Here is a 14,295-nt window from a genome sequence, read left to right as displayed (position 1 = left end):
AGTTTTAAAATATCAGATCTGCCCACTATTCTGAAAAGATTGATGTCTTTTGTGACTATGATGCCTGAAACATCCAATTAGACTATCAGGCACTAACATGGAGCTGGGGGCACCAGGAATAAGTTGAATTATGAATGCTTTCAAATGTTTTATTTTATTTATTTTTATTTTATTATTATATACCTTTAATCTGTATAGCAAACTGGTGGGCTCCTTGCAGCCTCTCCTGGATAGAAATAGCTTGGTTAGAGTTATTTGTGCAATGGGAATCTTCAGCCAGGATTGCTGTTGTGAACTGTGTGTGGGACTACCTTTGAAGGCAGATCAGAAGGAGCAGGTTGTACATATTTTGAAAGTGATTCAGAAGGGCTTTAGACCTGGTGTGCGTGCAGCACCTCTCTGCTGTTCATTCAAATACATAAGTCTTTTTTCAGGCTTCTGTACAAGCCCGCTGCTTTAAGAGTCAGATTCATTTTAAGGAGAGGATTCCTTAAAGAAAAACATCTTTTTCTTTTTAGGCGTGTGAAGAAGCCTGGAAAAAGTCAGGCTGTTTTTAATGAATAGCAAAAAACAAAACAACCCTGCAGTTGCATGAAGTCCAAAGCACTTTCTGAATCATTTTTCAAGCATGCACAGTTTTAATAGTTAGCACAAAATGCAGCTGCTAAAGTGCTAATTAGAACCAGTAAATGAAATGCATCTCACTTGTGCAGAAAATATTCTCTGTCCAGTTCCAAATGCAAGTACTTAACCTTTAAGTAGCTACCTGAAAAAAAATCTGCTTCCACATGAGCTGTCCCATGCCTTATGATAATCTAGAGAAGCCAGTTTCTTGATGACTTCATGTGAGTTGAGGATAGCAGTGATCGTGTCAAAAACCTTAACTTTTGTGGCTCCTGCTTCCAGAACTCTCTTCCACTGCTTGGCACACTGATGGATGTTTTTACAACATCAAGAAAACACCTTACTAATGCCCTTGCTTTTAGTCAGGGTTTAGTTATCTGATTTTATTGCTGATTTTGCTCTATTAATCTTAGTTTTGATTTTGGTCATATGCTGTCTTATCATTCAAGTATTTTGGACTACAGTTCCATCAGCACAAGCTGTGGTGCTATTTTGGGGCTGAAATTCAGAGCCCTGCAGGCTGCTGAAACGGCCACATGGGGAGTGTCAGATGATGGGGAAAATAGCAAACAAGCCCAACTTTAATATAACTAAATGCTTATTTTTCAAGCAGTTGTGGCTGCTATAGCAGCTGCGTCATTAAAGTGAATGACTCGTAAAGCAGCCACAACGTTTTCTCAAGTTAACCTGAAAATAAAAAATCAGAATAGCAGAAATGTGCTGTGTTCATGCTTGAGCAATGTCTGAAGCATTTCTTCTGAATCAAAGTGTGCATAGCCCTATACACATGCTCAAGAACAACACATTTTTTGCCACCTGTAGTCTACTAAGAATGGACAAGAAATTGTGAAGCATAAAATGGCTGTGAAGTAAAGGAGAACTTCTAGGTTTGTGCTTCATAATTGAAGTAACCTAATCATCTAAAGATCAGGAAATTAAGACCATGATATCCAGGGCTGAATATTATTTAGGTGCACCACTTAGTCCAAAACAGCCTGCTAAGAATCAGGAATGAAAAGAGCTATAGTCTAAAACACTGGAGAAGCACAGTATTAGGGAAGGCTGTTTTTATGTTATTATTCATCACCTTGTTATCAATCTACTGGGTATCGTACAAAAACTAAGAATAAATTTCTATTGTGGCAGCATGCAGCCAAAGCAACAACAGAAAAGAAAAAGGGCCAATAGTCATGCCTTGTTTTGAAACTACAGAGGAGACTGAGAAATTCTGTTCTCCTAACTTTTCATCTTCATCCTTCTCCCAGATTCTGACTGGCGTCATGCTGGAAGTGCTTAAAGAAGAATATGCCAATGAGTTCACTGCTCCAGAGGTTCAGAGAGCCTGGACCAAGATGAGGAGCCTCATCTACACTCATGTGACGGCTGCATACAAGGAGGTGGGCTGGAAGCACTTTCCAAACTCAGTCATTCATGGGAGTGTAATATAGCAGGGCAGGCTTGGGGATCCTGCACAATTTCACAAGTTCTCATGACCTGTCACCCCTTTACCATACTTTCAGTAGGCCCATCTGAAGGTACTCAAGAGGGAGAAGTTCAGTGCCTGACCTTTCATTCTTGGCAATCAGTATAGAGACATTAGGCAGTTATCTATACTAGTATTATTAATCATGTTAGAATGGAAAGCCAATCTATAGAAGATGAAATGTATTTAACTGTAGCTTTTAAAACTATCAGGTTTGTTAATAATATGGTGCTAGGTTCTGTGAACCCATAATATATGGCTCTTGTAAAGAATCTTGTAGCACCTTAAAAAGTAGCTGATAGTTGGATAAACCTTTGTAGATCTGAGTGCTTTTCATCAGATAAAGTGGACAATGATCCACAAAAGATCCAATAAACCTTTCCTTTTAAAGTATTGCAAGACTCTTTATTTGTTTCAGCAGAACCCAGTTATCATCTTGAAAGCTATTAGTTAATGGTAATAGCTTTCAGAATGCACTTATTTCAGATTTACTTATTTCAGTTTGATGTTAATAGAGATATTTAGATCACAAACCATCAAGAAAAGAGTCTAATCCTACACATTTTCCACTGATGGATGGGCATGATGTCTTATCAGGCTGGTAATTTTCACTACCATACACATGACTTGTCTGCAGTCTTTCTACAGCCCAGAAAATTCAACTCGTACTTGTAAAATAGCTTAATCTTTCGTAGAGAGATTCCTAGCTCAAAATTAAATCCTCCTAGATTATACATAATAAGAAATCAGGTGATCTCTGCCCACTGAATCATCCAACTTCATCTCTCTCCAAACTCAGATATATTTTTATTTTTTTACTGATGCTGATTCATTTCCACAGTTTTTGAAAGCCTGTGATTCACCTCAGTGGTCTATTTAGGTGGCAAAGCATGTCAGTTTTGGCCTATTTTCAGAGATATTAGAAGAGTGCCCTGGGATTCCCTTTCCGGTCTTGATTCATACTGGGTTAGACGGAACAAAGAATTAGTCAGCCAGACTGATGTCAAAAGGGATCTGCCAAGGCTCTGGATGCTCTCCCAGAGGCAGCGCTGCCTCCACAATGAATCAGCACATGGCAGGGCTAGGCAGTGCAGTCTTTAAAGTGGCAAGTAGGGAAAACAGCAGCTAGAAGTAAGACAAGGCATATAAGGATGGCGTGACATTGTTTGACTTTTATAATAGCTCAGGAAATTACAAAAGTCTGGTTTAGCTGGCTATACCTACAGGGATACCCTCCCCTCCTTGGAACGACTGCTACTAACTAGGGCTGTTAGTGCTTCAAATCTGATTTCAACGGGTAGCACAAATGGGGCACCTGTCTGCAAAGTCTCCATCCAGCTGCATCTTTTCCATACTACTAAGTACTAGAGGGAAGGGTTCTTGCACTTAGTACTGTTGATGGACAGTTTCTCTATTTGGATTCTGCTTTAGGTATCTCATGACTGACATTCCTTCAATAAGAATGAAGGGAAGTAATAGCTCTGCCCCAGTGAGAATGACAATAGGCAAGCTTCCCTTAAACAATGTCAAAGAAACAGCAGAATAATATGTGTTCCTATTTCCAAAATAATTGATTTTGGCTGCTGGAAGTATTTTAAGTCAGCGGTGCACCACTTGAGATTCTAGGACGTCATGAGACCCCTGAAAAGCCCTGGATTCAATCCCCAAAGACCCGCCAATTTGTCAGTTATAATGTGCTTGCAGATGTTTCAATACCCAACTAGGTAACATCATCAGTGCGAGTCAGTCCCTTGCACTGATGATGTTACCTAATTGGGTAATGAAACGTCTGCAAGCAAACAACCAAGCTCAGAAAGCACCAAGGACTCTACATTCAACCCTGAGCTACAGATATTCTCTTCTATTGGAACCAGTTATTTAAGATATGACTGGAGAATAATCATATTTTTAATTTGAATAAAATATAAACGTAATCAAGTTTATTTTTTCCGGGTACCAGCTACTACTTCTTTGGAGTGCAGCCAGAGTAGGCCACTCAAAGCTCTAGTCATGCATCCCTATCTCTCAAGTTTACACTGTCACTGTTGTCCACAGAGCAAGAAAGAGTGGCCTAACCATGGCGAGGTTCTCAGACACTGAATAAATTATTCTATTTATTAACTGTATGTGTAGTCCTGAAGGAGAGTTGTGTAATTTATCCATAATCAAAACCAGATTAAGGGCTACATGCACTTAACGCTGCTGAGCAAATTCAAGACAGTGGAACTTCATTCTAAGGATACAGACATAAGACAGTGGCATGCTGGAGTGAATGAACAAGTAACATTTTGGAACATGCTCTAGAAAACAGTGGGCCTGTTTTCTGTACTGCAATAAACAGACTGCTTCTTTTTGTTCATCTGAAATATCATTTCAGTTCCCAGCTACTCCTACATCTAATGTTGTCAGTAGAGTGAATGTTCTAACTTTCATTCGGTGAAACTATTCAACTGACATGAAGCAATCTAGTGAAGTTTTATTTCCCTCTTGATCTTACTGACACGAAGAGCAATGCATTGTAGTTTAGCCTTGCCTTTCTTCCTAAATCCTAAAAGAAGGCATTCTTTAGCCTATTATAGACAGGCTATAATAACAGAATTTTGCAAGTGTGATTGTGCTTTATCTCCCCTCTTTCTTATACTCCAGTGAATCAGGGAGGTCTTTGCCTGAAGCCCTTCCAAATACTATCTTGCTTCCCAGAGCTTAAAGAATACTTCAGCCCCCTTTGCTAGGTAATGGTTCTTGCATAATTCTGTCAAGGTTGCCTTACTGTCTATAGTCACTATAATGATAGGAGGCATTTCCTGACCAGTGTTTTGCGCCATTTCAGGCCAGCTCTGGATGCAGTTGTTCTCACTGTTTCATCTGTTTTGGGAAGTTGAGTTAATTTATTTCTGATTCTACCTTAGTTTTTTGAAAACTGGGCAAATCCAGTATTATATACTATACCACATCATATTGTCCACTCTTGCCTCTCCTTTGTTGCACAGCTGATTCAAAGGCTGTGAGCTGACAAATGTTATGGAGCCAACTTTAGAGTCTGGAACAGAAGCACTCATCCATGACTAGATAATCACTTTTTTTGCAACAGCCCAATCTTGATACATCTTTCCAATATTCTTCACAGATTGAAAGATTCCAGATTTGGGGGATATACTGTAACACAACATTAATACCTTTAACCATTGACTGCTTTCCAAGAACCTTATTCAGCATGGTAATAATATCAAAATAATAGGGTATTAGAAGTGGACATGCCCATAACATAGAGACCAAAGTTCCTTCAAATATATGCCTCCACCATAGACAAGATAAAAACCAATGTTTTTAAAACATGTTTGGAGAAGTCCAATAGACCCCCCACTTTTTTTTCTTTTGGTGAACTAATCAATTTTTAAGTGTTAAGAAACATATGTAACATTCCTGAATCCATTCACTGGGAAATACTCCAATTCTCTACAGTATTCCAAATTTCTTATATACTGTCCAGTAAAGAAAATGGTATATCAGAGACCAAGACTTAAATCTGTCCCTCCAGACTCTATCCACCTATTCCCTCCTGTAACCTAAGTGATTCCCCCTTCTCAATTTCCATGTGGAACACTGGTTACCAGCTACCCACCCACCCCCCATAGCAAGTAAATTAAAATAGGGGTGGCTAGGATAAGCGCCAACATTTGCTACAAGAAAATGAGAGAAGCAGTTGTTTTAGTATAAGGTGGCTTAGTACAGTATTGGTCAGTTTGAGATATAAAGGTTGGAGGGGGGAATAACTTCATATTCTTAGTGTGACAAATGCACTGAAAGTCCAGTGCTAAATTCATAAAATATTTTAGCCAGCTGAAGAATGCTCAGTCAAAATTGGGTGTTTGCTCCAGTCCAGAATGAAATATGTGTCTAAGATAAATGGAATTATACTCTACCCTCTGAAGCAGACAGCCAGAAATTCCTAACACCATTAAACACACACAATGACTGATTTTAAATGGTAATTATCAAGACTATTTTTCAGTTTATATTTCGCCTCTCCCAGTTCAAGCAAGGATAGACAGAAGGTTGCCTTCAACACATTTGTGTGTGATATACAGACTGTTTTTTAAAAAGAAAATTAAATATCTCTTTATTTTTAAATTAAAACTATCTTGAAGAAAGTCTTGGAAATTGAATGGCTGTATGTTTTAAAATTTCAAAAGTAGCCGAGGAACAGATTATGAGCAAGAAAACCTGTCTCAGAGTTCAGATGGGAGCTCTTACAGATTAGGAGGGCACCTACAGAAAAACCTGGGATGGGGGGGAGAACAGTTCTGTATTTTTCTGCCCCCAAACCTAGAATTACCACACTTGACAAACCTTGTGTCCATTCTGAAACACAAGAGATAGCTGTGCAACTTTGCATGTGGGTAAGGTTTTAATAAGAATATCTCTTATTAAACCAATGAAGCCAAAACTCTAAATATAAAAAAGGAATTTATTTGGAAAAGGTAATATAGAAAAGAAGTAGGAAAGGCTGCAATTGCACATGTGGAATTCCAAGTAAAGTCAACATAGTCAGCCTAAGTAAACTATACTAAAACCTTGATTTAGGAAACCTTAATTTTGTGGGCTTTGCATGCATGGGACCAAATTTCTTTGGCACTTTAAAATGCTGCAGTAACGGGATTTCATATTTAGCAGGCATTCTTGAATAAGTGACACCCCTCGACTCAATTCATCTATTAAAATGAAGATTTCACTGTACTGATTTACAACCTGCTTGCCTGAAATCTTGGTTTTCAGCACACGTTCAGAATATACTACAGAGAAATGATTTGAGAGAGTGGATCTGGACCTCCTACTTTATGTTAATAGGCAGCCCCTCCTTCTCCTTCTCCTTTTTTTTCTTTTTCTTGAGCACCATCCTCAGTTCTATAGAACATGCAGAATAACTGAAAACCAGCCTCTCTAGAGAGACTGTTGCTTTCCCAAATTAAAGAAAATCCTCCATCTCTGGGTAAAGCCAGGAAATCAGGAATTACCTAGTGGCTAAACCCACCCTCCTAGCAACCTTTGGTGAAATGATAAAGGCATAATCTGTTTTCACCTCTTGTGCTTTGAATAAATGAGATGACATGGGAGAGGCTTTGGAGGGAAACAAGATCTGAATTCTAACTATTCAAGCCCCACAACATTGGGTCAATTTATCATATGGTTTAGGAGATACAGCTGGGTCATTCAAACAATAGAGTTGTCACTTCTACAAATCTCAAAATGTTAAATGTGCACAAAGAATCCCATAAGCCAGTCATTGCTCATCATCCGGTTGACCAATAAGAAATTACAAAAAATATCATCCGTTCAGTGTCCCATCTGAGCTACCATAGACCCAGGAGCCAAAACAAATCTCCTCACCTCCACTTTACACAAAAGAGAAATAATCTTAATTACTAGTATCCTACTCCTATCGACACTTTCAGTATGTGAGAAGGGAAGCTGGCTGAAAAGGCCCTGTTCCTTTGTTGTATTTTAAAAAAAAGACTTGTGCACACTGTGAAGATGTACCCGTCAGGATTTTTTTTTCAATTTTACAAGATTTGTACTTTCCCCAGTAGCAGTAATAATGGCTACATGTTGTTGTGATGGCTGGAGTCTGGGAAATGTACGTCAGTGGAGAGATACCAGGATTCAAATACTGAAGTTCTGTAGGGGGTGAGGAGATGAATGACTGCCTTGAGTTGAGGGCCAGGAGATGAGATGAGGCAAGAGTTGCCACATTGGGGAAACAAGGTTCCCAGAAACTCTGCGGAAGTATAGCCTTGCACAAGGAAGACCCAGCTTTGCTACAGCTTAAAGTAAATCTATGCAGAGCCAGAAATAAGTTGACTAAGCTCTCCAACCCAGCTAATAGATCAGATCATATATGATTGGAATTGCCTGTGAATTGCTGCAAAGTTGTCATGTCAAGGTGTCCTCAATGCCACAAGATGATATAATAATTGCTAACATAAAAGATAAAGAAACAGTTGAAGAAATATATGACAGAATACTGAGCCAGAATTTTTTCCTGTTTTTTTTTAATTTTGTTTTTGTTTTACTCTGTGTAATTTATCTACTATTGTATGCTTCCCTTTCCAATAGTGAGCATTTCTGAGTGACTAAATGTATAGACTGCCTTAATCCAACTCTGGGCAGTAATAATTACAGCAATAGTACAATGTGGACTATTGGGTGGGACACTCCTCTTCCATCACTTTTGAAAGGCAGACCTGCAGAACCAGTACTATTTGTAAAGACTGTCCAATCAAGATATACAAGATTTATTATCACGAAACTCCTAAAAAAAAAAAGATGAGAAATACAAAGGTGCCCCAAAACATTATAAGGTTTAAATGGAAATTCTAGTGTGATCCTGGATCTGCCATGTTTTCATGGAACATTTACTTACAGAGTTGGGAAGTTTCCAGTAACAACTGTGGAGTGAAAATTTGCTATAATTCCATTCAGACCTTACAGCAGAGTAAAGAGGATTGACAAAAACAGAACATCAAGTAACTCTGTAGGCTGCTTTGAATGCTAACACTTAAGTTTATCTTCAGATGTAAGCCCTCCAAGGGTTTTTATCAATCATCCTGGAAGCTGTTGACATGTTCAATTTTCAGTAATGAGAATAATAAATGTTTCCAGAAAAACCCTGGGGTTTTTCAGCAGGGTTCCAGAATCTAAGAGTATCTCATCTGGGCATCTTTTTGATGTTCTCCCAGCCATGTGAGACCTGCATGTCTCCAAGCAGATATTCTATAGATGGAATTGTATTTAGATCACCCAACTATGTATGAGGGAACTGATTCTTCAAGTTTTTCCCATGAAATCAGCATTACTCCAGGAAGAGAATACCAATTATGTACAACCATATAACTGGATCATTCAAACGCTCTCTCAGCCACACAAAAAATAATCATGTATAAGTAGCTCCCACATAGCTGGGAGAACATGGAAAAGACACTTGAATCTTCACACATACTGACCCAGTTTTTATCACAAGCTTGGTGCCCCATATTGTGTGATACCTCAGAGATGACAAGGTGTAATGGTATGTGTTGGGAGACAGGAGGAAGAGCCACAGCCAGGAGAACAGTCAGACAAGAGGTAGCTTAACCTGCAAAAGGTATGTGGTTGTAGCAAAGAAGGGACCCTCCCTAGTTTCTTGGGCTGTAAAGGTGACAGGGAAGAAATGTACTTTCAGACTTGCAAGACTGATGTCAGCCTTGTGAGGTAGGAAGCATGACCAGATGGACTAATTCTACTTCATTGTAAGGTTACATTAACAGAATCTTATAAGTCTGAAAGTACATTTCTCCCCCGTCACCTTTACAGCCCAAGAAACTAGGGCAGGACCCTTCTGAGATGTTTGCCACACCCACATTCCTTTTGTGGGCTAAGCTGCCTCTTGTCTGACCATTCCCCGGGCTGTGGCTCTTCCCCCAGTCTCCCAAAGTCATTCCCACATACCATTTCACAAGGCATATACTCAAAATCAAACTGAGTTTCACATTTAGGCACTTTGGCATCAGAACTAAAGAAAGCCATCAGGAAAAGAAAAATAACTGCATGCTTGCCAAATTAACATACAGTTGACATTTTGCACTATTCCGTTCCTGGCTATAAGCTATGATAAATCTAAATCTTCAAAAAACATGTTATTTAAAAATTGCAATACTTGTTTATTGTTGCTGGTATTTTGCAGAAATAATGTTTACTAAACAGAATTCAGATACATACAGCATTTGGTATTGTCAGCCTGCAAAACTATGTACTACCAAGAAAGAACATATGCATGTTCAGGAATATGTTTATAGTTACCTCCATTATAAAAAAATTAAATCTGTCTTTTTTTAATATTAAGAGGACATAAAATTCAAGTTTAAATCTGCCAAGTAAATAATTTTAAAAACAAGGAAATTAAAAGGAAAGAAGAGCAGGAAGGAAGATTGAATTGTGACAATTTGAATCAGAATTGTGATTCTGTTAATACACAGTGAGCCAGCTGCTCCATGTTTCATGTAAATCTCATATCTGGATTCCAACCCTCTCCTCCCTCACTCTTGACATCAGAAGCAACAAACATTTCGGAATGAAAATTCTTGGAAACCAGACTTCATTTATCTCTTCTGTTTTCTCTGTGCCCAACAGATATGTCATAGATTGCATCATATCATGTTTACTCTGCTGAATGCCTTACATAGTTCTAGTGGCTTGCATTTAATAACATGCTTTGGGTTGAATTAATTGGATTGTCTGAGAACTCATAGGCTGGTGTTCCTCAAGCAAATTACAGCACTCTAGAGCAGTGTTCTCAACGTTGGCAGCTTTAAGATATGTGGACTTTAACTCCCAGAATTCCCCAGCCAGCCAGGGAATTCTGGGAGTCGAAGTCCACATAACTTAAAATTGCCAAGGTTGCTCTAGAGGCTAGAGAACACCCTTCAAATGTTTGTGATGGGACGGAGAGCTGGAGTTCAACTCATCTAGTGATTATGCCACATTCAAGTAAGGGGCAAGCTTCTATGTACAGATGTCTAGCAGCTGCATTGGAAGAATTCACAGTTCCCCAGCTTCAGCAGAGTTCATTAAGGAAAGCACTCAGTCAGGAGGGGAAGCAGAGGACAGTCTTAAACTCTCCCCTTCCCTTCCAGTCAATTTATTGATACAATTATCTGATAGAGCTACTATACATGTGTGCATACCCAGTCCCCAAATATATTTTCATGAGGCCTAAATATCACTTAGCTAAATCATTCCGGCCCAGATATGCTAAATTCCTATCACATGCTCCGATGCATATTAAAAACTGTTAAGGATGTGGGCAGCATATAAATTTCCTAAATAAAATAAACATAAAAGACAACAAAATAAAACAATCATCTTAGGTTCCAGTTGTATTCTGCCAGTTTTAAATTTGTCATCTTAGCCTTCAACATTTAGAACAATGCAGGTTGCTCTTTATGATCCATTTTTGCCTGGCATTCAAGCTGGTCTGGAGGAACTTGCCTGAGTGTCATGAATGACAACCCAGGTGAGAGAGTGAAAAGAGCAGCGTGGCTTTCAATCACTGGTCTTCTGGACTGTCCTAGGACCTGATACGTTAACTTGCTATTTTGTAATAGCTCTACTCCTACGTTGGAAGGGAGGATCTCTAAAAGTGATGGTGGCAGATGGTGGTTCTTCCCCATAGCAGCCATCCTGCAAGGTTCTTCATCCTATTCAATCTGATCCATTTCTAGCAGATAATTCCCTAAACCAGTGTTGTCCAAACTTGGCCACTTTAAGATGAGTGGACTTCAACTCCCAGAATTCCCCAGCCAGCAGGATGAGTTGAAGTCCACTCATCTTAAAGTGGCCAAGTTTGGACAACACTGCCCTAAACAAATCTCTGACATCAGTGGTAAATTAGGGGAGGATCAATGAATGCAAGTTCAAGACAAGAATGGATAACTGTAGCTGTCCAGGAAATGTATGCTCTTTTTTCAGGTTCGCCTATGCCTAAATAACAATTTTCAAGTTTTGTTCTTAGATTTACAAGTAGAAGCTGTGACCCAGAATGTTTCATCATCTGGACAGATTCAACAATTGGGCTGCCCATACTTTGAACATAAGATAATTAGTAGTAATATCCTGATTGGGTTACTACTGTTGTGCGCTTTATGTGGGACTGCCCTTGAAGACAGTTCCAAAACTTTCACTGATAAGCAGCACATCACATCTAATTACTGATGGGCACCAGGGAGTATTTTAATATATCTGCACTGGCCTCTGTATGATTTATTAAAACAACCAGGCTGTGATCTTAGTTCTAGAGCATTGATATTGGCAGGTAGCATCTGACTCCAGATGCCTTTAATCCTGGATGCTAAATTCTCTTCCGTGAGATTTCAACAGCAGTCTTGGACTTCCTTCATACCCTTCCTTGATATCCTTGCCAATTTTCCTCTCCTTTTATTTTTAGTGGCTGTTAAAGAATTTTGTATTTCACCATATCTTTGTAGTCAAGTATTTTAATATGGCTTGTATTGCTATTTTTCCACGTTGTTTAATTTGCTGCTGCTGCTTTGCATTAATGAGTTTCAGAAATTTTAGATGTTGGTGCTGACTTTAATTTCTTTCGTAAGCTGTCTTTTCAAAACTTTCTGAACTGAAAGGTGATATATAAACATAGTAAACAAGTTTTAAAAACACATATTTACAATCAGAAAACTAAATTACATGGTAGCCATAAAAGTATTTTAGATCTAAAATTCAAAAGATTATTAACTCTATCCTATGGCTATTATAAGCCTAAAAGAACTTGAAGAAAGCCCCCAGTTATTAATCACTGAACATTTTGACAGGGCACATTGCTCAGCCGTTGTTATTGCTGAAAACTAAAAGCAGGTTCTAATTATAGTTTTTCCTTGTTGATATGCAGAACTGACTGATATATTGATCACTCAGTATGAATTCACTAATTGCAAAGGTGCTTCCAGGTCAACTTTCATTCAGAACTGTCACTGCTGAACAGGTGTTTGGTGCTACAGCTGTATTTAAGCAATGCACTGAAAATTATTTTTCCTCAAAATGTTCTGTTTGTCCAAATTGTAGCCAAGAAAAATCACTCTGTTGAGATGTTTCCTCTATACAACACCTGTACTACTCAGATTCTATGTAATATCTTCACTAGTTATAAATAAATAAGCACGGGTTATAAATAATCAACTTTTTAAAAAAGAAAATCTCCCAAACTCTTGAAATATATTGCCATTATGTATAGAATATTGCTGACTTTCTGCCATAGGTAACAGGTCTTACAGGAAGATGGTCTAGCTGCTGAATGGGGATACAGAATTGGAGATATTGTACACTGTAATAAAAATAGAACATGATAAAGCCTTTTCCCCTGCCTTATCATTTCAGCATCATTTAACATTTTATTGATTTATAACATGCTAAATACTATATCCTTAAGTTTATCCAGGATTCTCAGGATGGTATACAAAGAGAACAGTGAAAAGTCCAGTATTAGTTTGAAAGACAGCTGGGGGTGGGGGCAGGGGGGAGAGAGAGAGATTTCTTTTCTTCCATGATATATTGCCAAAAATGCTTTGGAATAGAGGCCAGGGATTCAGATTGTAGGTTTTTTAGTTGGATGCAAATGTACCACCAAAAGTCACGTATGTGAGATGGGAGGCTATGTAAATTGAGTAAACGAATAAATAAATTAATAGCAATAATAGCAATAGCTGGCTCATCATTTAGTAAGCAGTTTTGGAAGTTGAATACATCAAATATAAACATAAGAATATTTCTATAGCATTTAGGGGCAGACAGTATCAGCTCTGGCAATTTCTGTCCTTGTTTATTCGGCATCTGATCATTGATTTCATGATCCCAGTCAGTCAAAGTTCATCTGCCCCACACAATGATGTCATAGTTCCTGCACCCACTCTTTGACTACATGATATATCAAGCCAATTTAGGTGAGGTACTTCTGCCGCTATTCACAGTCCTCCCCCAACTGTCAAGCAGAGATATTTTTGCTGGGGTAAACATGTCTCCTCTTTTGCAGTAGCATCTCTGGATCCTATGAAACTAAAATAAAACTCCCAGAACTAAGCAGAAGTAGGACAGCTGATTGAAATACAGTTATCTGGCAAGGTTTCATATACAGTAAGTTGATATGCAGTCCAATCATATTCTCTAATTTGTTATACAAACTCTTTTTCTTGCTTTGCATAAGCGCCTTGAAAAGCAACTGATTTCCTGTTGGCTTTTCTCCCTCGTGACAATTTTGGAAGTTATTTTTGTCTTCTAGGGTTTTAGTATCTCATCCAATTTTGTGTAATTTACACACCTGATAAGCTTTCCCTCCACCTCTTTATTGGAATCATTAATTAAAATATTGAAGAGTACCGGACCCAGGACTGATCCCTGTGGCACTCCATTCAACACATCTATCCAAAATGAAGAGGGAGCATTCATACATGTTCTTTTGAACACAAGCCACTGAATGCGAAGCCATCCAGCCCACATTAAACTAGCTTGCTAAGCAGCATGTCTTGGTGCACTTTGTCCAACACATTGCTGAAGTCAAGATATAGTATGTCTCCAGTACTCCCCCCAGTCTAGTGAAGAAAGTTAACCTGATCAGAAAATGAGATACTGTTCGCCTGCCAAGATTT

General features: G+C 38.6%; 1 protein-coding gene across 3 annotated transcripts in view; it reads left to right on the top strand.

Annotated features, from left to right (window-relative positions):
• The window catches only part of CYGB (cytoglobin), a 72,867-nt gene that overhangs the window by 40,433 nt on the left and 18,139 nt on the right, over positions 1-14,295 (top strand). For all 3 annotated transcript variants that reach the window (XM_088133397.1, XM_025168002.2, XM_007430336.4), the window contains exon 4: positions 1,890-2,021. In XM_088133397.1, coding sequence (XP_087989523.1) covers positions 1,890-2,021 — 132 coding nt within the window. The remainder of the gene's footprint in view (positions 1-1,889; positions 2,022-14,295) is intronic.

The sequence above is a fragment of the Python bivittatus genome, unplaced genomic scaffold (genome assembly GCF_059951505.1).
Source record: "Python bivittatus isolate LINGU-HERP-01145 unplaced genomic scaffold, Pbiv_v1 ctg000080_np1212, whole genome shotgun sequence".
NCBI lineage: Eukaryota > Metazoa > Chordata > Lepidosauria > Squamata > Pythonidae > Python > Python bivittatus.
This window is presented reverse-complemented; position numbering and strand designations above follow the sequence as displayed.